The following is a 27,440-nucleotide window of genomic DNA, read 5'->3' as shown; positions in this document are numbered from 1 at the left end:
ATTAGTCTCTGTTGACTACGTCTAGAATCAACTAAAACCCAAGCACCTGGGCTTTTTTGTTTGTTTGTTTTTTGTTTTGTTTTGTTTTGTTTTTTCAAGACAGGGTTTCTCTGTGTAGTTTTTGGTGCCTGTCCTGGATCTTGTTCTGTAGACCAGGCTGGCCTCAAACTCACAGAGATCCACCTGGCTCTGCCTCCCTAGTGCTGGGATTAAAGGCCGGCACCACTGCTGCCCAGCACAGCTGGGCATTTCTATGAAAGACTTTATTGACTGGATCATCTGAGGTGGGAAGACCATTCTAAATCAAGAGCAGTACCCTCTCTTAACTGCTGCCATCTCTCCAGCCCCAGTATGTTCTCATTTATTGCTTGTTTTGAGAGCTCATGGAGCTCAGGCAGGCCTCAAACTCTATGTAGCCAAGACTGGCATTGATCCTGCTGCCTCCAGTTCCCATGTGCTAGAATTCTAAATCTGGGCTTCACCTTCTGGTGGCAGGCCACACAAAAGGACATGGAAGAAGGAAGCTTTTGCTTTTTGCCTGCTTGCCTTCACTCTTGTTGGCAAGTTCATCCATTCTGATGCCGAGACATTCCTTCACTGGCATTAGAAACTACTTCTTTAGGATTCCAGCACAGACTGAAGATCAGCAGCTTTCTAGGAATCCTCCAGGACTCCAGCACAGATTGGGACGGCTGAGACATCCAGCTTTGTGGATTGAACAACTGGATTCTTGGCCCTTCCACTGGCCAATTATTATACTACCCTGATCTCAGCCTATAAGCCATTCTAGTAAACCTCCTTTACAAAATACAAACACACACACACACACACACACACACACACACACACACACACACACACATCAATCATTCCACCAGTTCTCCTTTAGAGAACCCTAATTATACACACATACACACACTTGAAAGTAAATCTTTTTAAAAAATATATACTATGTTTTTAGACAGATTCAAAAGCCCTTCTAGAGCTGGCGAAATGGCTCAGTAAAGTCCTTGCTATGCAAGGATGAGGACTTGAGCTTGAGTCCTCAGACCTCACTTAAAAGTTGGGCGTGGCCTTGCACACCTGTAACCCTAGCTCTGCGGGTGGGGGGCAGAGACATGAGGATCCCCGGGACCCACTGGCCAGCCAGCCTAGCAGAATTGGTAAGCTCCAGTGACAAACCCTGCTTCAAATAAGTGGAGAGTGATTAAGGAAGATAATGTCCTCTGTCCTACACACACACACACACACACACACACACACACACACACACACATGCATGCATGAGACACACATGTACATCACACACACAGACACAATAAGTAAAAAAAGAGAGAGAGAAAAGATAAGCACCTTCTAGTCAGGGCTCTAATATTCTACAGTGGAGTGGGAATGAAAAGGGAAACCCTTCCCTGCCCAACTCCGTCTCCAGGGGACTTTGCAGGCCTGGCCGGAAAACACTCACTTCCTGCCTCTGACTATAAGATGCCTTATGTCACATGGGGAATGTTCCAAATCCTATTTTTGGGAAAAGAGGTAATACTGGAGTCAATGAGGGGGAGGCCAAGTTCTGCCTGGAGCTGGAAGATGCCCAAGGGCGCCTTAAGCAGCCTTGCAGGTCCAGGGGGACAGACACTTTAAAGTCTCGCCTCCCTGCCTTGGGCATCAGCGCTCATATTTTGAGTCTCCAGTGGCTCTTGTGGGGGACAGTACAGGATGTTCTCATGAATCATCCCGAATTTGATGAACTGTCCCAGAACCGATGCCAAGGTCAAGTTTTAAACCTGAATATGGATTTCATCTGGAGTGTGCTGAAGTTGGCGGGCTCTACTGCTGGAAGTTGCATGTTTGGGCTGCAGCCGAATAAGAAACACTGTCTCAGATGCTGGGAGCACAGGCCTAGAATATCCCAGCAAGGACCCTTGTGCATGGCTTCCCAGTAGAGCTGTAGCCTAGCATGCGCAGGGTGGAGTGGAGAAGCTAAGGAAGAAGAAAGATGGGGTTGGAGGACTTAGTGCTCTTACAGAGAACCTGTAGGTTGCCAGCACCTACACTGGATAGCTCACAACTGTTTGTGACTCCAGTTCCAGGGGTCCAACACCCTCTTCCAGCTTCCACAGGCACATACATTCACATGTATACATACAAATTTTTTAAAATAATAAAATGTGAAAGACGAGAAAGGGGCCAGGTGCTGGTGGCGCACGCCTTTAATCCCAGCACTCAGGAGGCAGAGGCAGGCGGATCTCTGTGAGTTCGAGGCCAGCCTCGTCTACAGAGTGAGTTCCAGAACAGCCAGAGCTACAAAAGAAGAGGACAAGCAGGAGGAAGAGGAGGAGGAGGAAAACGAAATGAAATGCTTCAAAAGGTATAAGGCAGAAAGAGATTTGAAAACATTTGATATTGTACAACAAATGGCTTAGGATTCAAGACTCTATATTTGGAAATACACAAACTAATGTAAAATCAGTGCAGAAGAGTGTTGCTCACAGTATGCTCCAGGTACTCAATACTGTGCTAACTAACCCTTTCCATTCTGGACTCAAAGGAAATCACACCCTAAGGGCTGGGGTGTGGCTCAGCTGCTAGAGTGCTCACCTGCCAGAAGTCTTGGGCTCCATCCCCAGCACTGCATAAACACAGCATGGAGGTGCACAGCTGTAATCCCAGCTCTCAGGTGGCAGAAATTTAAGTTTAAGGTCATTCTCAGCTACAACGTGAATTTGAGGTCAGTCTGTGCCACCTGAGACCCTGTGTCAAAGAGAAAATAGTTAACTCCCATGTGAAGAATTTAAAAACTAAAGTCAGGCTTGGTGGCACACACCTCTACTCAGCACTCAGGAGGCAGGAGGATCACCAGATCAGGCCAGCATGGGCTACACAAGACCCTATCTGAAAAGAAGTTTTGAGGGCCAGCATTATGGCTCAGAGGGTTAAGATAATTTTAGTCAAGCTGTATGATCTGAGTTCAAGTCTCAGGAATCACACAGTGAAAGAGAAACTACTCTTTCAAGTCTGGTAGTGTTTTTGTTTTGTTTTTTTTTTTTTTTTTTTTTTTTTTTTTTTTTTTTTTTTTTTTTTTTTTTTTGGTTTTTCGAGACAGGGTTTCTCTGTGTAGCTTTGCGCCTTTCCTGGAACTCACTTGGTAGCCCAGGCTGGCCTCGAACTCACAGAGATCCGCCTGGCTCTGCCTCCCGAGTGCTGGGATTAAAGGCGTGCGCCACCACCGCCCGGCTTTGTTTTGTTTTTAAAGATTTATTTATTTACCATGTATATAGTATGACTGTACACCAGAGAAGGCACCAGATTTCATTATAGATGGTTGTGAGCCATCATGTGGGTGCTGCGAATTGAACTCAGGACCTCTGGAAGAGCAGACAGTGCTCTTAACCCCTGAGCCATCTCTCTAGCCCCTGATTTTGATTTTGGCTTTTGAAACAGGGTCTCACTGTGTAGCCCTGGCTGTCCTGGAACTCACTCTGTAGACCAGGCTGGCCTAAAACTCATAGAGATATGCCTGCCTCTGCCTCCCGAGTGATGGGATTAAAAGTATGTGCCACAATTCACAGCCTGGAAATTTGCTTTCTGACTTCTATATTCTCCCTGTGGCTGGCTTACACTTACACACACACACACACACACACACACACACACACACACACAATAAATGTGATTAAAACTTAAACTTTTTCTTTATAGAGCTATGGACAGTATAATGCAAAGATACGGATCCCTACAATAAATTTCCTCCCAGCTTTGTGATCTTTAGGAACATATCAGAAGAGTTTTTAATACGGCATGTGAGAGCCATGCAGAAGACAGGAAATAACAACTCTGGCAATTGTTCCATAACAGACTAAACCAGAAATATTTAACAAAGAGAAAGCCTGGAGTTTATCCCAGCAAACTGCTTTATTTGAACAAGTCCTAAGTGGTGCTCAAACATCTCTAAGATATTAAATAGCATGCAAGCTATTTATACATACTCTATTATCCCAATTTATCATTTAACATTTTTCTTTGACAGGTCTTCTACAAAAATACACGCGGAATCGCAGTAATGTATTGGAATTAAAAGAAAACAGCCTAAAAACGTTTATGTTTATTTATCTATTTATTATGTTTGAGTGCACATGTACCTATGCCAGAGCACCTGTGTGAAGGTCAGAGGACAACTTTGGGGAGTCAGGTCTCACCTTCTACCATGGGGTTCTGAGGCTCAAATTCAGTTTGTCAGACTTGGTGGCAAGCCCATTTACCCTTTGAACCATATTCCTAGAGTTTAGGAATATTTCTTTAGGGGCCATAGTGATGGCTCAGCAGTTAAAAGTAGTAACTGCGCTTCCAGAGGACTGGAGTTTGGTTCCCAGCACTTAGACATCAAGTGCCTCACAACCACCTCAAACTCCAGCTGCAGGTGGATCTGACACCTTTGGCCTCTGTGCTGGCACCTGCACTTCCCACATGCCCACACAGACACACACACACAGACACAGACACACACACACACACACACACACACACACACATACACACAAACATAATTTATATACTGGGGGAGGGAGGCTGGGGAAATGGCTCAGCTTTAAGAGGACTGGTTGCTCTTCCACAGTACCAGATTCCTAGCACTCAAGTGATGGCTCACAGTCGTCCATAACTTCCATTCCAAGGGATCCAATGCTCTTTTCTCATCTCTGTGGTCACTGCACACATGTAGTACAGAGACATATGCAGGCAAAACATTCATACACATAAAAAAGCAAAAGCTTAAAAAAATAAAAACATACGTATTGACATAATCCATTGTCCGTTATAAATTCTTAATATATATGTATTATCTATCTATCTATCTATATATCTATCTAATCTCATGGGACTAGAGAGATGGTTACGAGCTCTTGCAGCTCTTTGTTTTGTTTTTGTTTTTCCAAGACAGGGTTTCTCTGTGTAGCTTTGTGCCTTTCCTGGAACTGTAGACCAGGCTGGCCTCAAACTCACAGAGATCTGCCTGGCTCTGTCTCCTGAGTGCTGGGATTAAAGGCGTGCGCCACCACTGCCCGACCTGTTCTTGCAACTCTTACAGAGAACTCCAATTCAGTTCCCAGCACCCTCATCTGGTAGCTCACAACTACCCATAACTCCAATTTCAGGGGATCTGACCCCCTCTACTGGGCTCCGTGGGTATCTGCATACATGTCGCATTCACTCACACAGACACACACATAAGAAAAATAATATAGTATTTCCTAAAACAAAATATACAGATAAGAAAGTCAAGATGGCCAAGTCAACTCTGTGGTATAAGGCACTGAGTTCAGAATAATCTATCAGAACCATGAATCTGTTTTATTAAGTTTAATTTGCTATGCAAAATAAATCTTTAACTTTCAGCAAACTGTTCTATCTGCAATCCACTTCCTTCTGTTTGAGCAAATAAGCAAAACTATGTAAACTCTAGTGCTTAATGGTCTCCTCAAATATCTATGTACATAGATGTGCCTCAGTTGATTGCCTAGCATGCACAAGGCCCCGGGTTCAATCTTCAGCAATGGGTGCATGCATGCACAATTCGATGAATATTATATGCCATGTAGTTTTATGGATTGTATCCTTAAATATAAAAAGAATACAATTGGAAAACTGATCAGATGTGAATTAAAAGCTGGGTATGGGGCTGGTGAGATGGGTCAGCAGGTAAAGACATTTATCTTGCCAGCCTGATGACCTGAGTTTGATCCCTGGAAGCTGCATGGTGGAAAGAGAGAACTAACTCCCACACGTTGTCTTCCAACCTCCAATATGGTACATTTTTAAATCCTTTGAAAAAACAAGAAAAAAGCCGGGGGGTGGGGTGGGGGGGTGGCACACACCTTTAATCCCAGTACTTGGGAGGCAGAGACAAGTGGATCTCTCTGAGTTCCAGGCTAGCCTGGTCTACAGATTGAGCTCCAGGACAGGCTTCAAAGCTACAGGGAAACCCTGTCTCAGAAAAAACAACAACAACAACAACAACAACACACACACACACACACACACACACACACACACACACACACACACAAAGTCAGGCATAGTGATGTATGCCTATAATCCCAACACCCATGTGGGTGAAGCAGGGTTGCCAAGAGTTCTAGGCCAGCCTGGGCTAAACAGTGAGTTCCAGATCAATCAGAGTTATATATCGTTTGCCTTAAAAAAAAAAAAATACATATATGTATGTGTGTGTGTGTGTGTGTGTGTGTGTGTGTGTGTGTGTATGAATAAAATGTGAGATTTAATTGAAGAGGGGGGAGAAGAAGAGAGGGAGGAAGGGAAGAAGGCAGAGACAGGGAAAAAGACTGCAATAAACAAGCTAACCAGTGGGGAGAAATGAAGGCTTTTTGAAAGCCGCTCATTTGCCTTGGTGGACATGTGGCTCCCTCTTCTGGTAGGTCTGACCCTTGCAGGCACTGACGCGGTAAGTTTGTCCTCCTGGCTGCAAATGAAGAAAGACACTTGCCTTTCTTTCTGTGGCATCACAGCCACGGTGGCTCCCTGCAGCTCTCCTTCAGAACTAGTTTTCTATTGAAATCCTTTTTGTGTGATACTGGGGAATGAAACCACTGAGGCATACTCCGCTCCTCTGGGGTGTGTGTGTGTGTGTGTGTGTGTGTGTGTGTGTGTGTGTGTGTGTTGTTATGGACGGAACCCAATGTCTCCTGTATGCTAGGCAAGTACTTCTAAAACAATCTTTAAGAACAACTACGCCCAGCTGGATATAGAGATACACACCTTCAAGCCCAGCACTTGGGAGGGAGAAGCAGACAGATCTCTGGGAGTTTGAAGCCAACCTCATCTACATAGAGTTCCAACTAGGACTATATAGTGATGCCCTGTCTTGGGGGGAAAAAGAAGAGTCTGTTGACAAAGGTTTTTTTTTGTTTTTGTTTTTTTCCCCTTAGAGAGCTGGAGAGATGGCTCAGTGGTTAAGAGCCCTGGCTGCTCTTCCAGAGGACCTAAGTTCAGTTCCCAGCACCCACATGGAGGCTCACAGCCACCTGTAACTCCAGCCCCAGAGAGTCTTATGCCCTCCTCTGGCTAATGGCTATGTGGGGAGCTGGAGTCCAGTCCGGACAGTATGAGACCCTGACTCAAAAGCAAGGAGTCTTAATGGGCCCCAGGAAAACAAAAATAAAAACAGTTCTATATTTTTAGAACTTTCCTAAACAAGTAACTTTGAAAACAACCTTTCGGACTGGTGAGATGACTCAGCAGGTAAGGGAGCTTGCTACCAAGCCTGAGTTCAATCCCTGCACCCCGTATGTACAAGAGAATCGATTCCTAAAACTGTTCTCTGAACTCCACCTCTGTGCAATGGCACAAACACACACACATACCTGTAATGTAATGAAAAAAGAAAAAAAAACTGTTTGTTTTTCAAGACAGGGTTTCTCTGTGTATCCCTGTTGTCCTGGAACTAGCTCTGTGGACCAGTCTATACATCAACTCAGAGATCTGCCTGCTTCTGCCTCCTGAATGCTAGGATTAAAGGTGTGTGCCACCACTGCCCCATGAAGGAAGGGAGCTTTTAAAAAGAACTTTTTCTTGGGTAACCTAGAACTATGTAGACCAGGCTGGCTTCAAACTCACAGAGATCCACCTGCCTCTGCCTCTCATGAGCCTGGTTTCCTTCCTCAGATTTTTATTATACAAATATACAGCTCTTTAATGAAGGGTTAAGCTTGAAGTAGACACCTCTTAACGGATGAATTTTTTTTTCCGAGACAGGGTTTCTCTGTGTAACAGTCCTGACTGTCCTGGATCTTATACTTTGTAGACCAGGCTGGCCTCAAACTCACTGAGATCCACCTGCCTCTGCCTCCCGAGTGCTGGGATCAAAGGTGTGTGCCACCACCGCCCGGGTTTAACTGATGAATTTTGATAACATACATACACATTATTCACTGACCTCCACATAAGCACTGTAACACATACCCACTCACTCATCCACACAATAAATGTAATAAAAAAAAAAAATTTGTGTGGCCAGGTGACGATGGTGCAGGCCTTTGATCCTAGCACTTGGGAGGCAGAGCCAGGCGGATCTCTGTGAGTTCGAGGCCAGCCTGGTCTACAAAGCGAGATCCAGGACAGGTATCAAAACTACACAGAGAAAACCTGTCTCAAAAAACCAGAAAAAAAAAAAAAAAGAGAGAAAGAAATACTTGTGTGTAAATAGATTGTTCTTATGTGACTTGATTTTACATACAGGCACAAGCCATTTATTATATAACTTAGTGTAAATCTTGGATACTCAAATTTATAGACTGATTGCTCTGATATGACATAACAGAACTGGACTGTGGGATTACCTCTACATTAAAATGTATTTATTCATTATTTGGGCGTGGAGGTCAAAGGGCAACTTGGAGGAAGTGGTTCGTCCCTTCTATGTGAATTCCTGGATTCGAACTCGGGTTGTCAGGCTTGCTGACAACACCTTTAACTGCTGAGCCCTCTCACCCGCCCCAATTTACACGTGAGCATTTCTTAATTTACTTTTTACTCTCCATAGTCTTGCAACCACCTAATGACTTCAAGACCTCATCATCTGCTCCAATTTTTCTTAAAGAAAGGAAATCATGATTTCCAGATGTGAATAACAAGTCCAACATTTTCTACTAGGCATAGTCCCTAAATTTAAAATAATTGTATTGTTCAGTCCTTAAGAGCAAAGACTGTTTTGTAGGGGATGTGGATGTGAAGCAGCACAGAAACCTAGGAACCCCGTTCTTGCCTAGCACCCACAAGGTCCTGTGATCCATCCCCAGCACTACATAAAACAGGTGTGATGGTACATGCCTGTAGTCCCAGCACTCAGGAGGTAGAAGATGAGTTGAAGGTTATCCACAGCTACATACATACTGCAAGTCCAAGGCTACATGTTCTATGAAAACTTCATCTGAGGGAAAGAAAAAAAAAAAAAAAAAAGATGGCTTCATGTGGCACAAATTCAGACAACTTTGGCTTCAGGGGTGCTAGGGTTGCAGATGCCCACCACAGCCAGCCAGTCCTGAAGCACCATATTTCTGTACTATTTGTCTCAAATGTTTACACTTCTAATTTGAAATTATATGATGCTTTGTTCTGCTTCTGAATGCTGAGATTATAGATGAGAGCCACCATGCCCAGCTCTCTTGGGGTTTTGAGTTATAATCTCATCATACAGCCCAGGCTGGTCTTCACCTCTAGGCTCTTCTCTGCATCTCAAGTGCCAGGATCATGAGTGTGCCACCGTACCCAAGCAGAGATGAGTATTTTGCAAGGACTCAACGCACACCTAGAGGCTCACTACATATCACTTTTCTACAGCCATCCACTTTTTTTTTTTTTTTTTAATGTGCATTGGTGTTTTGCCATGGGTGTCGGGTCCCCTGGAACTGGAGTCACAGACAGCTGTGAGCTGCCATGTGGGTTCTAGGAATTGAACCAGGGTCCTCTTGAAGAGCAGTCAGGTTCTTAACCGCTGAGCCATCTCTCCAGCCTCCTAACATCCACCTTTATCATACAGGCCCTCTCAGTGGCCTGGAGTTCACTAATTAGGCTAGACTGGATGGCTAACAAGCTTCATAGACTCTATCACCTCTCTAGTGCTGGGACTGTGAACAATCGCAGCTATGCTGAGCTGCTGTATATGGGTTCTGGGAATCAAACTCAGGTCAGGCTTGCACAGAAATCAGTTTCCTGTGTCCCTAGCCCTTTGTTTTGTTTCCTGGTACATTCTTGCTTTGTAATCCAAGTTGGCCTAGAACTCAATTCATAGACCAGGGTGTGTTTGAACTCATGAATCAGCACAGGCGAGCCCGGAACTCATGCCTCAGCCTCCTGAGTGCTGGGTGTGCACTACTAGACTTGACCATACTGCACTATTTCAGAACCTGTGAGAGAGCGGAGAGAAGAGGAAACAAGAGGGCAAAGAAAGGAGGAGGGAGGAAGAGGAGGACCGGAGGGAGGAAGAGGAGTTCACATCCATCTTTGTGTTGGCTTTCCTCAAGTGGACTCACGTCTTCACCAGCAACCTGTTTCACCCGGTGCTACAGATGCTTAAATGTTAGGAAGACAGTGATAGTAACAAAAAGATGAGGAAACATGAGCACACACACAAAATAAAACATTTATTATGCTAAAGAGCAGATTTTATTATTTCCCCAAAACACTAAAATAGCCCATGGCGTAGTAATTTAGCACACAGTATAAATGACATATACAGTCAGGTTCCCCTCCCCGCAGGGCTGTTTTTAACTCTCTCTTAGGTAGGGAGCTTAAAAATGTCCACTCTTTAAATGACCTTTATTAAAGTTATCAACAAACCACAAAGGGAGAAATACTTTAGAAAAAAATCTTAATGTAAAAGAGATCACGAATCCTAGCATCTGGGAAAAGGGAAATACTTCATTTGCAATCTGTGTTCTATCAGCAGAAGAGTCCCAACTCTCCTGTGATTTAAGATAATCCTAAATTTAATATTGCAACTTCTCCGAAGTGCCGCCATTGCCACCTGCACTTCAAGCAGAAGGAAAGGGACACGTGAGATCGGATGTGTGACCGCAGGTCAGAGAGTCCATACAGTGCAGAAAGGGCAAGACTCGTCATGACCGGAGCAAGGCTTACAAGAAGTGGAGGGGGCAGCCTGCAGAGCTCCACTTCCATCAGATGGCCAGAGGTGAGCTGAGACAGGCGGCATCTGGGATGCTAGCCCTTTAGAACGGGTCTCCGCGATAAAGAACTCTGCGCTAAATGGTTTTTGTCTGATCTATACTGGATAGATCAATCATCTCTTAGAAGGGTTTTCCAAGTTCTGAGTCTTTCCAAAACGACTGAAAACATGCTCAAAAATGTCTCTCTGCATCAATCAGTGAGGTGTGTCTGGTCACAGGAATCAGAGCAGGAACTGAACGGCTGCAGCATACACCAGAATTAATGCAAAAGAAACTGCAAGACGACCTTTAAAATTAATCTGCTATTTTTATTGTTCTGCCTGTACCTTATCTATGGCATCAGACTTGCTAATCTGGAGGATTGCAGAGCCAGTGACCCTCACGACTATCTGCAGACCATCTGAAGTACTTTTTAAGCTTGAGAGAGTTTTCTCATATTCTACTGTTTGCTCTGAAAACATAGGGTTTAAACGGTTGAGGGATACACATCTTGTCTCATCTTCTGGGAGAACTTCATAATGGGCAGAAGCATATGGCAGCTGGCACAGCTCAGAATATGGGTAAGACAGTTCCGACCTCGTGCCCAGCCCCTCAGGAGCGGCACTTAGCAGTTCACACTTCAGGAAACCCATTTCCCTCAGTTTTGGATGACCTGGCCATCCTGACACCCAGGACTCTCCTTTGGGGTACCGTCCACAGCTGTCTGTGGCCCTGGGCCCTTTTCCTGGCCAGTTACTTCCTAGTGCATCTCCGATGCCACAGGATACCCCAGCCAGATGTTCTTCCGAAGCAGATGACAGAATCTTGCTTACGGAGGCTACTGGAGCCAAATTTCTTCCCATTGATTCCTTCAGATACTGAAGCACTTTGTACCCACTGTGAAGTATGAGGTCAGCCTCACTCTGATCATGTTTCATTTCCAAGGATGCCACCACTGTGTCCTGTGACTTTCCATCAGTATCTGCTGCAGGCTGATCTGTCCAGGAAGGCACATCTGCTGGACTGGGGCTCCCCTTCTGGCTTCTCTTCTCAAGGCCGCATGATAGTTTGTCCAAGTCACCTCCTTGTGACCTCTTTACATTTGCCAAGCAAGTACCCAGGGTCCCTCTTCCACCCCTCATGCTTTGCGCCAGGGTGATGCCTATCAGTCAGGGGTGGCCTTCAATGGATCTCAATATGAACCTAGAAAAGATAATCAAATGAAAATTCTGTGACAGAGGGTTATTAAAACATTTAAGCACACAAAATATCACCAAACACTAGTTTCTTGAGGAATGAGGCCACAGAGCTGAACAGGAGCCAGAGAGTGAGAGGCACTGGCCACTGTCACAGGCCGCCTGAGCTTTGTAGTGAATTCCAGACTAGCATATACTTACAGCATAGAGATGGAGACAGGAAGATCACAAATTCAAGGCTATCCTTGGCTACAAGGTGAGTCTGAAGTCAGCCTGGGCTATATGAGACCTTGACTGAAATAGATAAATACGAAAATAAAGTATACATAAAGGCAAATAATTAATCCCCATGGCCCCAGGTCTTATAAGCCCCAGCTCCCATGTTAAGTCTGCAAAAGAATCAGTACTGTTAAGCTATGGCAAACAAACCTGCCCACCAAAACGCTGAGTGAGAGAGGAGTTTATTTCCAAGTTCAAGGGAAAAATAAATGCAGTTCTGGGAGCCAGTTCCTCAACATCCACCCCTTTCACCCCTGCTGAAGATGCTAAGGGCTCAAAGTGCAACAGAGGGGCAGGAGCAAAGGCTCCAGGCATGACCAAGATCCTCAGGGCAATCAGAAGGCATCTTCCACACAAACCCTCCCCCTGTATGAGGCAGCCAACCTGCTACATGACAATAGGCCTGACTCAGTTAGGCAGCTGCTGCCCTGCTGGATGCCTGTCTCCTCACCTTCCCTAACCCAGGCTATTAATGGCCTCGGGCACCTGACCGTCCAGACTACCACTGCTCTGTAACCTAAAAATATCCTGCCCCCAATACTTTCCAAAGCAAGCTAGCAAGGCCAGTCCTAAGGGGGACAGGAAGGAGTCACAGTGAGTAGGGCAAGGGGCTTGATTGAGCAGGATCCTGTGGGCTGATGGCTCGAACACACACTCTAAGACGACCAAGCCCAAAGCTGCGGAGTGCTGTGAAGTGGATCCTGGTACCGACAGGCCCTGAATGGGGGACCAGGCTGGAGGTCACAAATTTCTACACACTACCAAGGATGAGGAAAGGCGCTCACATCACCCTTCTGAATGAAGCTGACTCATGACCACTGGGAGGACACATCACTGAGTTTCTTCTACTGACCTGGCAAGCATCTCTGCATCACGCCTGATCTCACAAAGCCAGCTGTGCCCTAAGGTCACACCTTGTCTCTGGTCATACATCTGCTCAAAAGTACACTCAATAAGGAGAAGCGCCTCCAGAGCTGGGTGGCTCGGTATCCTCAGGAAAGGTAACAATTTCTCAGGCCCTGTTGTAGGCTGAGCATGGGAAAGCACTAAGCGTTCTCTTCAGGCAGCATCCCACAGTGACAACGACGGCAGCTTTTCTGTCAGTATTGGCAAGTGTCTCCGGAATGAATGAGGGGCTGCTGGAGGGCTGGTAAAGCAAAGGGCAGACAAGGGACCTCAACAGACAAGTGCATCTCTGCGGGGCAGCAGGGGTCAAAGCCCAGACTGGGGCTGCTGAGCAGTGAATAGTGAACAGTCAGTCTACCCAAGGCAAGCAGCCAACTTTGGAAGTCTCCCCTTTACCTGGGATTCAGCTCCTAGGATTTCTTTGCTACAGAATCAATCAGCTGCTCCCCAAGCCCTTCCCCGAGTCAGGTGCTGTTGTAGGTCCTAATGCCAGGACAGCAGAACAAGAAGACAAAACAGATCCAGGTTTCCTTTCTAGTGAATCATTAACCCACATGCATAAACCTCACTGTAATACTGCTCAAAGGTCAATCTATAGCCTCGCCTCGTAACATGTACCAGGACAAACTGTTTAAGTGAGGGACTGGAGAGGGCCCGACGGTTAAGAATGCTTGTTGCTCTTCCAGAGAACCTGAGTTCAATTCCCAGCTCTCAAAAAAAGACAACTCACAGCTGCCTAGGGATCCAATACCCTCTTCTGGCCTCCATGAGCACATATCCCACACTTAAAAATTTCAAATTAAAATGCAGTTCCAGTTCCATATCCAAGTGGTCTAGTTCCATATCCAAATGTGTGGGGGGGGCACTTTTATCCCCAGCTCTAGGGAGGTGGAGACAGGCAGATCCCTGAGTCTTGCTGGCCAGCTAGCCTAGCCTACTGGGCAAATTCCAGTCCAGTGAGAAAGTCAAGATGGAAGCACCTAAGGAATGGCATCGGAGGTTGTCCTCGGTCTCCACATACATGTGCACTACCCCCGAAAGTTAAGATGAGCCCAATGTGGTGGTGCATGATTGTACTCTCAGTACTCGGGGAGAGCGCAGAGAGAGGAGGATCATGAGTTCAAGGTCATCCTCAGCTATTCAGTAAATATGAGGCCAGCTTAGGGCTACATAAGAACCCATCTTTAACTTTCCTCTCAAATAACAAGGGGCAAGAGATATAAACCCACGGTAGAGTGTTGACCCTGGCTTGCACAAAGCTCTTAGTTTGGGTTTTTTGTTTTGTTTTGTTTTTGAGACCAGAGTCTCACTATGTAGCCCTGGCTAGTCTAGAGCTCACTATGTAGATAGATAGACCAGGCTACCCTTAAATTCAATGAAATCTGCCTGCCTCTGCTTCCCAAGTGCTGGTGTGAACCCAAATACCTGGCTAAGCCCTTGCTTTGATCTCAACAACAACAACACACACAGTTAAAATGAGCCAAGTATGGTGGTACATGACTAGAATCCCAGTATGGAGGAGGCCAAGACAAGGAGGCTTTCCAGTCTGAGGCTAGCATGGACTACATGGCAAGAAATCTATCTCAAAAGTAATGGCACCATAATATATGTGGACAAGGACTTTCTAATGACAGCAAACATCAAACATGAAAAAAGATTGTTGAACTTGGACTCCACAAAAATAAACTTTAGGGATGTGGACAGAGGATTCACTAGTTAAGAGCACTTGCTGTTCTTGCGGAAGACTGGTGTTTGAACACAGCACCCACACGGCTGCTTACAACCACCTGTAACTCCAGTTCCAGTGAATCTGACGCCCTCCTCTGGCCTCCAAGGGCACCAGGCATGCAAACAGGGCACAGATACATATGCAGGCACTTACACATACCCATAAAATAGAAATAAATAAACAAAAAACAATTTTCAGACTCAGCATGGTGGTACCTACCTTGAATCCCAGCACTTGGGAGGATGAGGCAAGAAGAATTCTAGTTCAAGGCCAGTCCTGTCCCAAACCTCCCTTTCTCAAAGTAAACAAACGTAAGCATGACCAAAACACACCATAAGCAAAGACAAAGCAGAATACACTCAAAAATTGTTTATCTAACAATTTTTTTAAAACTCCAAGTAACAGCCAGGTATGAGTGGCTTGTGCCTCAGACGCTTTGAAGCAAGCAGACCAATCATTTTTAGTTCAAGTCCTGTGTAGAATACATGGTTACGATCCAGGACAGCCTGCAGTATAGTTGGAGCAGGGGTAGGGAATGAGGGATGGGAAGACCCTGTCTCAAAAAAAAAAAGTAGGACTGGGGAGATGGCTCAGTGAGTAATATCACTTCCTGCGCTAGCATGAGAATCTGAGTTAAAATCTCCCACACTTAAACAAACAAACAAACAAACACACACTCCAAAGAGGTGGGTGTGACCACATGAGCATCTGTAACCCCTGCGGTTGCCCCAGGTAGCCTAGCTGAAACATCAAGCTTCCAGTTCAATGAGATGCTGTTTCAATGTGCACTTGGGCACATGCATCCATACTCATGTGCATGCACCAAACCACCACACATACACACACACACACACACACACACACGCACGCACGCACGCACGCACGCACACACGCCCATAGCAACATTATTCATAGTCAGACAGTGACAACAACCCAAAGGTCCAGCAGCCAACTGAAAGTTATCTGGAGAAACGGCAACTATTAATAGATTCAAAGTGGGATCCAGCAGTGGAAAAGCACATTGGTGGAAGAAACTGGAGCCATCTAAGTGGCATGCTCACACCAGAGGTGGGGAACTCTATAGGGGCTCTCAAGACTGTTCATCATTTTTTCCTTTTCTTATTTACTTAAGACACAGAGTCTTGAATAGCCAGGCTGACCTCAAACAGGCCATACAGCTGAAGATGACCTTGAACTCCTGACCTCCTGCATACCTGGACTACAGGCCCAGGTCATCTTGCCTTAATTATACGCGGTGCTGGAGATGGAACCTAGGGCTCAGGGCACGCTAGATGAGGTCTCTTCCAGCCAGGCCACATCCCCAGTGCCTTATCCGCTCACCTGTCCACAGACTTGCTGCTACTATCTTTGGGCTACTGTTTATCAGCACTGGAGTACCAGGCTTTAAATCCATTTTCAAACCTCTCAGGTACACACCCAGAAGCAGACTTAGTTGACTGCGGGTTAAGTCCACATTCAACGGTGTGAAGAACCACAAGGCTTTCATGACAGCTGCGCATTTTACAATCCGACCAGCAGCACACAAGGACTGAGGACACGCCCCTTCACCTGCATCTGCTTCTGCAACCTCTCCTCCCACCTCCACCTTACAACAGCCATCCTAACAGGTGTGGAGCGGCCTCCCACCGCTCCTGAGTGATCTGCTTTCTTCTGGAGTCCAGGATCTTCTCAAGGACACATCCGCCATCTGTGTATCTGCTTAGATAAATCTCTATGCCTGCTCCTTCAAAGACTGGATTGAGCTGCTTGGATTTTTTGTTTTTTAATTGTAAGAGGTCTTTCTCTATTCAGGGTATTACTCCTTTACCAAAATTTACCAACAAATGCTTTTTTCCATTCTGTGGGTGATCTTTTTTTTTTACTTTCTTCCCCCTGATGTTAAAGATGGACCCAGGGCCTTATCCACACTGAGCTACATACTCAGCTCCTCCAAGTTCCTTCTGCTTGTAGAAGTAGTTTGTGTTTATTCCATTTTATTGCATCCTACAAAACTATCAAGGGTGAAGAAACTGGCTCTTCCCTCTCCAGATACAGACAAGTTGGGGCTGGAGTTCAGAGCTCAATACACCAAGTGCAGCCCCAGCAGTAAGCAGTTTTGGTGTTTGGGTTTTTGTTTGTTTGTTTGAGACAGGGTTTCTCTGTGTAACCTTGGCTATCTTGGAACTCGCTCTGTAGACCAGGCTGGCCTCAAACTCATAGAGATTTGCCTGTCTCTGCTTCCCAAGCGCTGAGATTTCATCTCACATGTGATGGGTCTCTTTTAACATTAGTAAAAATAGAATGAGTTCATATACTTTGAAACAGTCTTTATATGTGTGATGGATACAAGTGTGTGTGCACATGCCAAGGTCAATGGACAACCTTGGTGTTGGTTTTCTCCTTCTCTGCAGCCCAGAATTCTTACACTAACACCTGCCTGGAGCATACAGGATTATTTCCAACTCTTTCAGAAACAAGGAGGCTGCTGTGGTGACACAAGCTTGTAATCCTAGTGCTCAGGGAGACAAAGCAGGATCTAGAATTCCAGTAGCCTGAGCTACAAAACGAGTTCTAGGTCAGCCTGGTGAGACTGTCTCAAAACAATTAAGCAAAATAAAACAAGTCTGGAATACAGAGTACAGGTAAGAGGCAGGGAGACGACTCCGGGGTTAAGAGTGTTTGCTGCTCCTGGAAATACCCAGGTTCAGTTCCCAGCACCCACACTGGGTGGTCACAATCACCTGTAACTCCAGCTCAGGGAATCCGACACTCTCTTCTGGCCTCCAAATGTATCTGCATAAACACACATATACACATTAAAAAAAAAAAAAAAAAAAAAAAAGGAATGTAGGTGTTGGGCCAAAAGTCACTTTCTACCAATTGATGCCCAGGACCCACAGTATAGAAAGAGAGAACTGATTCAGACAAATTATCCTCTAGCCTACACACACACACACACACACACACACACACACACACACACACCAAGGAAAAGCAAGAAGGGGAGCTGCTCCAACGCACTTTGTACAAAACCACCACTTTCTTCCTGGCTCACTACCCAATCTCCAGCTCCCTGCTGTTCCAGGCTTGGCCCACGTGTGGGTCCTGGTGACAGCTCTGCCCTCTGTCCATACTCTGCACTCCTCTGACCCAAACATCAGTGTGGCAACAGCCTTCACCTGGCCCAGGGTTTTGCTGAAGTGCTCAATGAGGTCCTCTCTGTTTTGCTCAGAATGCCAGCCAGCTCCCCTTCCCCTTAGGAGACAAGAAAGATTGCCATGTGCCGGAGAAGATCTGAGAATGGGTGTGTGACCACGGCCCAATCTGCCAAGGTATTAATGCCCCTGAATTACACACTTAACCCGCATGATAATTTGTTTTCTTATTTATTGAGATGGGGTTTCATGTGACCCAAACTGACCTCAGACTCACTCTGTAGCTGATACTGACTTTGAATTCCTGATGCTCCTGCCTCCGGCTCCCTAAGTGCTAAGATCATAAGCTTGCACCACTACACCTAGCTTGCAGGATAAGATTTGTTATAAATTTTTCCTCCTTTAGTGTCTCTATATGCTGAGATTCCAGACCTGTAGTACAATGTCTGGTAAAGCAAAAACTTATTAAATACAAGGGGAAAAAAGATGTCTAAGTGGTGAGAGGGTACTGAAATCCATGAAGCTATGGATTTAGAAAGAAGTTCAGAGAGGAGAAAGAGTAGGCTGTGGCCTGTGAGATGGCTCTGTGGGGAAATGTGCTTGCTACCATGCCTGCTGACTTGAGCTTGAGACAAGGAACCCCCAGAGTAGGAGACAAGGGACTCCTGCAGGTTGTGCTCTGACCTCCATGCATACATTATGACATTCCATGTGCACAGGGATGCACACACACACATACACATGCACACTCATGCATATACACATAAAAGAAGTCAATAAGATGTAATATAAAGAGGAGATCGGAGCTAGGAGCCGGGGATGTAGCTCAGTGGCCAAGAGTCTGAGAGTCCAATCCCCAGTACTAAACAAGTGGGACAGAGCTGGGTGGTAGTGGAGCACATTTTTAATCCCAACACTAGGGAGGCAGAGGGAAGCAGATTTCTATAGGCCAGTCCCATCTACAGAGCGAGTTTGAGGCCAGATAGGGCTATACAGAGCAATCTTGTCTCAAAAAACTTAAAAAGAAGAAGAGGAGGAGGAAGAGGAAGAGGAGGAGGATGGTTAAGAGCATAGAAGGCAAATAACGATTCAAAGGCTTGCTGAGCACAGGCAGCAAGGGAGAAGCTGAAGGTGAAATAAGGACATCTTGGTCGGCCTTTATAGTATCTTTTTTTTTTTTTTTTTTTGGTTTTTCGAGACAGGGTTTCTCTGTGTAGCTTTGCGCCTTTCCTGGAACTCACTTGGTAGCCCAGGCTGGCCTCGAACTCACAGAGATCCGCCTGGCTCTGCCTCCCGAGTGCTGGGATTAAAGGCGTGCGCCACCACCGCCCGGCCTTTATAGTATCTTTTCTGTTCTTTTTAGGCCTTCTCTTTGGGTGACATGGGACTAAGACACTTGATCCATTTTTTTGTTTGTTTGTTTTTAAGATTTATTTATTTATTATGTACACAGAAGAGGGCACCAGATCTCATTACAGATGGTTGTGAGCCACCATGTGGGTGCTGGGAATTGAACTCAGGACCTCTGGAAGAGCAGTCGGTGCTCTTAACTTCTGAGACATCTCTCCAGCCCTGATCCATGTTTCTTACAGCCATACCAGTGAAAAGTTATAGGCATGGCTTGTTCCAGCAGGTATTCATGATACTGGTTTTGTTTGTTGGTTTGGTTTTTGTTTTTGTTTTTGAAGAGATTTCTCTATGTATCCCTGGCTGTCCTGGAACTAGCTCTGTAGACCAAGCTGGCCTCAAAGTCAAAGATCCACCTGCCTCTGCCTCCTGCATGCTGGAATTAAAGGTGTCCACCACCACCCAGCTTCTTATATAGTTATTTTTAATTTTTATTTTAGTTGGGAATGGGCAAGGTCTCATGTAGCCCAGGCTGGCTTTGAACTCCTGATCTTCCAGCCTTTACCTTCCAAGTGCTGGGATTATAAGTATATGCTACCATGGACCACCCAGATTGTTTTTACTTATATGTAGTGATTGGTATAGATTTTCACTTTTTATTTGTTTGTTTCTTGTTTTTTGTTTTTTGAGACAGGGTTTCTCTGTGTAGCCCTGGCTGTCCTAGAACTTGCTTTGTAGATCAGGCTGGTCTAGAACTCACAGAGATCCACCTGCTTCTACCTCCCAAAGATTCTCACTTTTTACCATCTGTCTTCCCATGCTGTATGAAACAGTGGAATGTTAATAACCTCAGAAGATTGAGGCTTGCTTAAAAACAGTACTTTCTTTCCTTTGCTTTTTTGTTTGTTTTGCTTTGTTTGAAACAGAGAAACTATGTAGCCTTGGCTAGTCTAGAACTTACTATGTAGACCACGCTGGCCTTGAACTCACAGAGATCTGCCTGCCTCTGCCACCGGAGTGTTGGGATTAAAGATGTGCCTGGCTTTTTTTTTTTTTTTTTTTTTTTTTTTTTGGTTTTTCGAGACAGGGTTTCTCTGTGTAGCTTTGCGCCTTTCCTGGAACTCACTTGGTAGTCCAGGCTGGCCTCGAACTCACAGAGATCCGCCTGGCTTTGCCTCCCGAGTGCTGGGATTAAAGGCGTGCGCCACCACCGCCCGGCCTGGCTTTATTTTTTTAAGATTTATTTTTTTTAGCCGGGCGGTGGTTGGCGCATGCCCTTAATCCCAGCACTCAGGAGGCAGAGCCAGGGGTGAGTTCGAGGCCAGTCTGGTCTACAGAGCTAGATCCAGGACAGGCACCAAAGCTACACAGAAAAACCCTGTCTCAAAAAAACAAAAAACAAACAACAACAAAAAAAAACAGAGAGAGAGAGAGAAATGTATTCTTTTAATTATGTGGCTGGGGGTATACTCACAATCATAAGCAGTTGTGAGCCACTAAGTGTCAGTGTCGGATACCAAACTCCAGTCCTGGCAAGAGCCATCTCTCCAATTCTTTTTCTATTTTAGGATAGGGATCTTGTCACTATGTTGCTCACGATGACCACAAACTGGCTAATGAGGCAGCCCAATCGGCCAAGTACTTGCCATGCAAACATGAGAACCCAAGTTCCATCCTCCAGAATAGACAGAAAAAAGCCAGGTGTGGTGTCACAGCTTACAATCCCAGCCCTGGGGAGTTGGACACAGGAGAATTACTAGAGATGAGAAAATCCCTGGGGCTCCCTGGCCAGCCAATCTAGTCAAATTAGTGAGCCTAACGCCAATGAGAGACCTTGTATCCAAAAATCAAGAGGCTTGCACCTGAGGACAGACACCCAAGGTTGACCTCTGACCTATACATACATACATACATACATACATACAACACATATATGCATTTGCATGCTTGAGCATATACAACACACTCACATGCCCCCAATCCCTGGACTCAAGCCTCACAAGCAGCTGGGATTATAGGTGTACACTTGTTTACAAACAGCACTTTTAAAAAAACTTTTTTTTTTTTTTTTTTTGGTGACATTTGTTTGTGTGTGGAGTATGTGTATGTGGTCCCTCCTGTGGTCAAAGAGCAGTCCACAGGAGTCATTCTTTCCTTTGACCAAACATTCATAATTCAAAAATTAAAAGTAAATAAAAAATATTTTTTAAAGATTTGTTTTATAACTAACCAACTTCATCGACTAGTTACGTGAGATGCTGAAAGTTACAACATTGCAGTTACTGACACAAATGGTGTTAACTGGAGACATGAAAGCATTCTAAATGTTTTGCTTATTCCTAGACTATTCTTCAGAAAGTTAAGACATGTTTTATGTCTAAGTGCTAAGTCTTAGTATAATGTTTATGATCCTATAAAACAAGCAACAGGATATGATGTATGTTTGGTTAATTATTGGGTCTAATTTCTACTTGATCCTCTAAAAGAATAGTGTGTTGGTACAATGTAATAACATGATTTTCATGAAACCAGTTGAGACTGAAGCCTTTCAAAGTTATCTGACTTTTAGATCATCAGTCATGTAATGAAAATGGTTCCGTTTGCAATGTGAGCTCTGTACTTGGTGGTATGACAAATGTTTGCTTTTATAATATACAGATTTTCCTTGGAAATAAAAGATGAAACACATTTCCCCCTAAGTTTTCCAAGAAATAAAAGAAATTAAAAAAAAAAAGATTTGTTTTATGTGTATGAGTGTTCTGCAAGCTTGTGTAGCACAAGCACTCATGGTGCTTACAGAGCTGGAACTGAAGTTGCATATGGTTGTGAGCCATCATGTGGGTGCTGGGAACGGAACCCGGGCCCTCTGCAAAAGCAGCCAAGTGCTCTTAACTGCTAGGCCCACTCTCTAGTCCTAGTACTTTAAAATGATAACCCTGGGTGTTCTGAGTCAACAAACGCCTTTGCATCTACTTTCTCATTCAATCATCTTCCAGACTAAAGAGCTGTTAGTATACTGTTGAAACGCCTCACTGTTGAGTTAGGGATGCAGCTCTGGGGTGACTTAAGGGGCCTTGGGTTCCATACCCAGCACTGCCAAAAGGATAAGAGAAACCCCAATGCCCTATGAACAAGACGTTAAGTGTAGGGTTAACACAACCTTAGGGTCCAATATTTTAAACACATTCCTGTCCCCTGTAACAGAGGAAGGAAACAGTATACTGGAGGAAAAAGGCTGTGAGCTGCCGGAGTCCCTTCAGCCAGGCCCGATTTCTTATTGCACCTTCCTATACCCAAAGGTCAGAACATTGAAACCCTCAAGCTAGGCTCAGTTAGTGATTTTTCACAAATAAACAAAAGTCCTAAAGCCTTCAGGGGAGCTTAAAGATTAGATATAAAGACTTCAAGTATGGCATTGTACCCCAGAACCTCTCTCTTCCTCTCCCAATAAAATAAGGCTGCATTTGGCCAGGTCCAAGATCAAATCTAAAACCCTTACATGTATCCTAGGAAATCCTTCTCTGGCTGGGCAGTGGTACACACCTTTAATTCCAGCACCTGAGGAAGAGGCAAGTGGGTCTCTTTGAGTTTAAGGCCAGCCTGGTCTACACAAGGAATTCTTTTTTTTTTTTTTTTTAAAGATTTATTTATTTATTATGTACACAGAAGAGGGCGCCAGATCTCATTACAGATGGTTGTGAGCCACCATGTGGTTGCTGGGAATTGAACTCAGGACCTCTGGAAGAGCAGTCAGTGCTCTTAACCTCTGAGCCATCTCTCCAGCCCTACACAAGGAATTCTAAAGGGAGCCAAACTGACCAGGGTTGTACAGTAAGAGCCTGTCTCAAAAGGTGTTGGGGGGAGGGGGATTTACACCTTTCCCAAAACGCTTGATGAGACTGCCTTACCCTCTACCTGGGCCCGCTTGACCCTGAATTAAGAGAGCCAGATTCTCTATAGCTGGCTACACCAACTCACGACTCCTCTGGAGCCACCGAGCTGCCCTCAACACCGATGGGCCTGCCTGCACTCACTCACTGCCTGTACCACTCTGACTGAAGGCAAGTGCCCTCCTCCCAAAGGCACTTGCCTTCAATTAGTACAGTGCACACTCCCTGTTATGAAATATGGATTTGAATCACCTTTCCAGAGATGATCTCACTGTCCTACAAACAGATGCGCAATTAGAAAACACCGGGAATGGAATTTGCCGCTGTTTATTGCTTATAAAACAAACGAGCCTTCAGCAATCCTGTGGTGAAGAAAGCCGGTACAAGATTACAAAAGTTCCCTCTGAAAGAACTAAACTGTGAGAGTGTCCCTGTCAAGGAAGACATTCATCATACCCCAGGAGCAGGAAAGGAATGGTTGCAACTAGGTAAAGAGGAGACCCTAACAAAGTCTAGTCCGTCATCAAGGTGTAAGCTAGGTGAGACGCCAGTCATATCCACATGTGATAAGCATGTACGTGCTGTGCTGATGTTTGAGGATGACAGAACATGCCTTATAATGTTTAGAAGACTTCTCTAGGGAGCCAGAGAAATAGCTCGGCTGTTAGGGAGTACCTGCTGCTCTTGCAGAGAACTAGAGTCAGGCAGTTCATAACTGCCCGTAACTACATCTCCAGGGGATCCAGCGACCTCTTCTAGCCTCCTCCTGCTGCAGATCCACACAGATCCACGCATACACATAATATGTACAAATATGACACCTCTAACTGACCGGTGGAAAACAGATGGAGAATACACAAAAATCCAGGCTAGCAATTGGAGTAGCTTGGGCTAGAGAAGGGTACAAAGAGAAATCAATACAAGAGGAAGTGTTTCAGGTTTTGTTAGTGAGATAGGGTCTTGCTATGTAGCCAAAGATGACCCAGAGCCTCTCTCACGCCTCCACCTCCCAGATGCTAGGATTACAGGCATGGATCATTACACCCAGTCTATGCAGTACAAGAGATTACATCCAGGGCACTGTGCAGAGTAGGCACACACACTCCCACCTGAGCTACATCCCTAGCCTGTTATTTTTTAATGGTACAAGACACAGCAATTCAAGACATAACATTATGTAGTAGGTAATCTCTTGTAGTCTTTCACATAATTTTCTAAATGAGCACAAATCACTTGTAACTCTAGACACCAGACCCCATGTGTCTACATGATAGCTCAAGCATAGACTACAGACACTTATATCCCCAAAGTTTCTTTTTGTAAACTCTGAGATAACTTGACGTCTAAGAATCAGGATGTCTGATTTCTCTCAGAGGAGGTTACTAGATCTGGCAGAAACACCAGGGCCATGTTTCTACAGGTTGGTAATTGGCAAGGACACAGGCGCTCTGGTTTATCTCAGTGCCCACACCCAGCACTCTTTTCTCATCTGGGGCACCTGCTGTAAAGGTTTGTTATTTCTGCCCCCGTGGCCTGGTATCACATAAGATGCCACAAGCCCTTGTTAGTGTAAGATATCTTGATTTGGGAGCAGCGATATAGCTCATTTGTTAGAGTGCTTGCCTAGCATGCAGGAAGCCCCAGGTTGATCCCAGCAGTACCTCATAACCAGGTATGGTGGTACACAGCTGACACCATTCCCCCCCCACCCCCCACCCCCGCCCAAAAAAAAAAAAGGAAAGGTATCTTAATCTGGACCTTAAAATCAGTTTTTCTTAACTCATTTTAACGAATTTGGATCATACTTGGCTTCGGATTCCACATGGTCTGTAACCACTTGTGTCAGGGACCATTTATATACCAAATCCATTACACTCTAATTTGACCCAACTACAGAAAAACTAGGTAAACTACTTAGAGCTGGCTCCTCTGCACACCAGGGAACCACACATGTACAGTAAGTCTGGGGCTGGGGCGATTTTCCTTGCCTACAGCAAATGCAAAGTACCCGCCGGGTTCAGCTCCCAGAACCACAAGAAATAAACAATACTGTCAGATTATATGCTTCCCAGGGGTGGAGCGGAGTCCTTCAACACAGCCTGTGCCACTCCAAGATGTGTAAACAGAACCCAAGGAGGCTCACTGTCTAGCCTCTCTCTTACTTTTTGAGACAGAACACTCAAACTGGCAAAACCTCTCTCTCCACTAGAGAAAAGCGTTTTGTAATTCAAGAGATAGGGAACTGCCAGCTGTTTCCAGCAAACGCGGCCTCCAGAATGCTGACACGGGCATGCTGTTTTATTCCAAATTGTTTCAGGCCTCTGAATTTGTTTTACCTTTCTCTCATCTTCATCCCTATTGCCATTTCTAACCCGGGGCCAGAATAAATCGGACACATTGGTCAAAACACCATTAACTTTCAAACATAATAAACCTTCACAAAGTTTGGGGAACCAGAATCCACGTAAGAACTCGCTGCTACCGGATCGCCAACAATTTGTCATTTTTAAGGACAAAGCGTCCTAAGGGACCTTCCTGTCATCTCTCCTCGGACCCCACCCCCAGATGGAGGATCTGTACTCTGAAGCATCGTCTATGCAGAGTGGGGTTACAGAGGGAAAAATGCACGGTGCTTGGTACACACTCAACCTCAGGCTGATGGCACGAGCCTCCCAGCACATGCATCCCGCCGAGGCAGGTGGGCAGAGCCGCGACCCAGGGATGCCGAGGGCGCGGCTCACCTACCTGCAGACGCACGTTGAGCATCATGGAAGCCACGATGTAGAGGTAGGGAAAGTTGATGCGCAGCCGCCAAGCCAAGTCAAAGAAGATGAGCAACGTGCGGGTCAACCCCTTGCAGAAGACCCCATAGGAGCGGGCGGCGGCCGAGCGCGACAGCCGGACAGCCAGACCCGACAGAGCCGTCGCCATATAGAGACCCGCGGCGCTCCCACTGCCCGCCCGCCCGCCCTCCCTCTCCGCGCCGCGTCGCCCAAGGCCTCCTCCCTGGGCCGCTGTTCAGAGCTCAGCGATCTCAGGGAGCTAGGGAGACCGCGGCGAGGCCGGCGGGAGGGCGGGCCGCGGGGGAGCCGAGTCTGCGCGTCACTGTCGGGAAGCGCCTCCGCGAGCCACCACCTGGATCCCCGGCCCGGCCGCGCGGCCTGACGTCACAAAGCCGGCCCGCGCCTGCGCAGGCGGCAGACTCCGCCCCCTCCCGCCCCGCCTCGCAGACCGCTTTCCTAGCAAGCGAGGTGCGCGTGCGTGGGAGGAAGGAGTTGCTGCGTTGCGTCCTGGCGCCCTCTAATGGTGAAGCTAAGGATAACGCTAGAGGGAAAGTCGGGCGTGGCGGCGACAGCCTGCAATATTCCAAGCTCTCAGGAGGCTGAGGCAGGACCTGGGCTACTTGACAAGGCTCTGTCTCGGGCAAGAAAGAAAGAAAAAACGAAAAGAGGGGCTCAGAAGATGACTCAGCGGTTAAGAGCGCTTGCTGCTCCTCCAGAGGACCCTGAGTTCAGTTTCCAGTACCCATATTAGGTGGCTCGCTGTCACATACCACTTCTGGCTTCAAGGGATCCGATGCCTTCTGGCCTTCGTGAGCATCTGCACTCACCTGCACATGCATATACTGAGATACACATTCACATAAAAATAAATAAGTCTTTAGAAAAAGAACAGGAAAGAGATGGACCATGGCCATGGCCACAGGTACTTTATAGCACGTTCTTTAAAATGGGTCCAGTGAGGCCAGCGAAATGGTGAAGGAGTTAAAGGCACTTTCCACTACTCTGAGAACATGACTTCAATCCTTGGGACCCACACGGTGGGAGGACACAACTGACTCCAGCGAGTTGTTCTCTGTGCTGGGGTTGTTTTTTGTTTGTTTGTTTGTTTTGGGTTTTTTTTTCTCTGTAAGGAAGCCATGGAGAGCAAGCCAGTAAGTGATGTTCATCTTAATGTAATTTCTAATTCAGTTTCTGCCTCCAGTTCCTGTCCTGCCCGAGTGCCTGCCTTGGCTTCCCTCAGTGACAGACAGTTCTTTTTGCTCTATAAGCCACATAAATCCTTTCCTCCCCGCGTTGCTTTTGATAATGGTGTTTATCACAGTAATAGAAAGTAGAAAGCATACTAATATATCCTCCTGCCTCCTCCCGCCTCCTGTGTTTTATGCATGTGCACACCATGTGCGTGTGAGCTCATGTGCACACGCACACACACACACATGCACACATACACTAAATAAAATGTGACTTTACATTTTTCTA

At 45.8% G+C, this 27,440-nt stretch overlaps 2 protein-coding genes across 2 annotated transcripts; both read right to left on the bottom strand.

Annotated features, from left to right (window-relative positions):
* Positions 1-10,984: 10,984 nt before the first annotated feature.
* Fam220a (family with sequence similarity 220 member A) lies at positions 10,985-11,823 on the bottom strand. Its single transcript, XM_059249332.1, has one exon. The coding sequence runs from the start codon at positions 11,816-11,818 to the stop codon at positions 11,006-11,008; it is 813 nt and encodes a 270-aa protein (XP_059105315.1). The 5' UTR covers positions 11,819-11,823; the 3' UTR covers positions 10,985-11,005.
* LOC131898218 (small integral membrane protein 10-like protein 2A) lies at positions 11,811-26,282 on the bottom strand. Its single transcript, XM_059249333.1, has 2 exons — positions 25,924-26,282; positions 11,811-11,879 (listed from the first exon to the last, which is right to left on the bottom strand). The coding sequence occupies exons 1-2, from the start codon at positions 26,107-26,109 to the stop codon at positions 11,859-11,861; spliced, it is 207 nt and encodes a 68-aa protein (XP_059105316.1). The 5' UTR covers positions 26,110-26,282; the 3' UTR covers positions 11,811-11,858.
* Between the last annotated feature and the right edge of the window lie 1,158 nt (positions 26,283-27,440).

This window comes from Peromyscus eremicus, chromosome 23, assembly GCF_949786415.1.
Source record: "Peromyscus eremicus chromosome 23, PerEre_H2_v1, whole genome shotgun sequence".
In the NCBI taxonomy this organism is placed as follows: Eukaryota; Metazoa; Chordata; class Mammalia; order Rodentia; family Cricetidae; genus Peromyscus; species Peromyscus eremicus.
The sequence above is the reverse complement of the archived record's forward strand: the minus strand, read 5'-3'. Positions and strand labels throughout refer to the sequence as shown.

What these genes read in the sequence shown, in the direction of transcription:
- Fam220a (XM_059249332.1), bottom strand. Translation starts at nt 11,818, where the DNA reads ATGAGGGGTGGAAGAGGGACCCTGGGTACTTGCTTGGCAAATGTAAAG.
- LOC131898218 (XM_059249333.1), bottom strand. Translation starts at nt 26,109, where the DNA reads ATGGCGACGGCTCTGTCGGGTCTGGCTGTCCGGCTGTCGCGCTCGGCC. An exon ending in TGCTCAACGTGCGTCTGCAG is followed by an intron (nt 11,880 to 25,923) that starts GTAGGTGAGCCG and finishes TATCTTTTCTAG; the next exon opens with GTTCATATTGAGATCCATTG.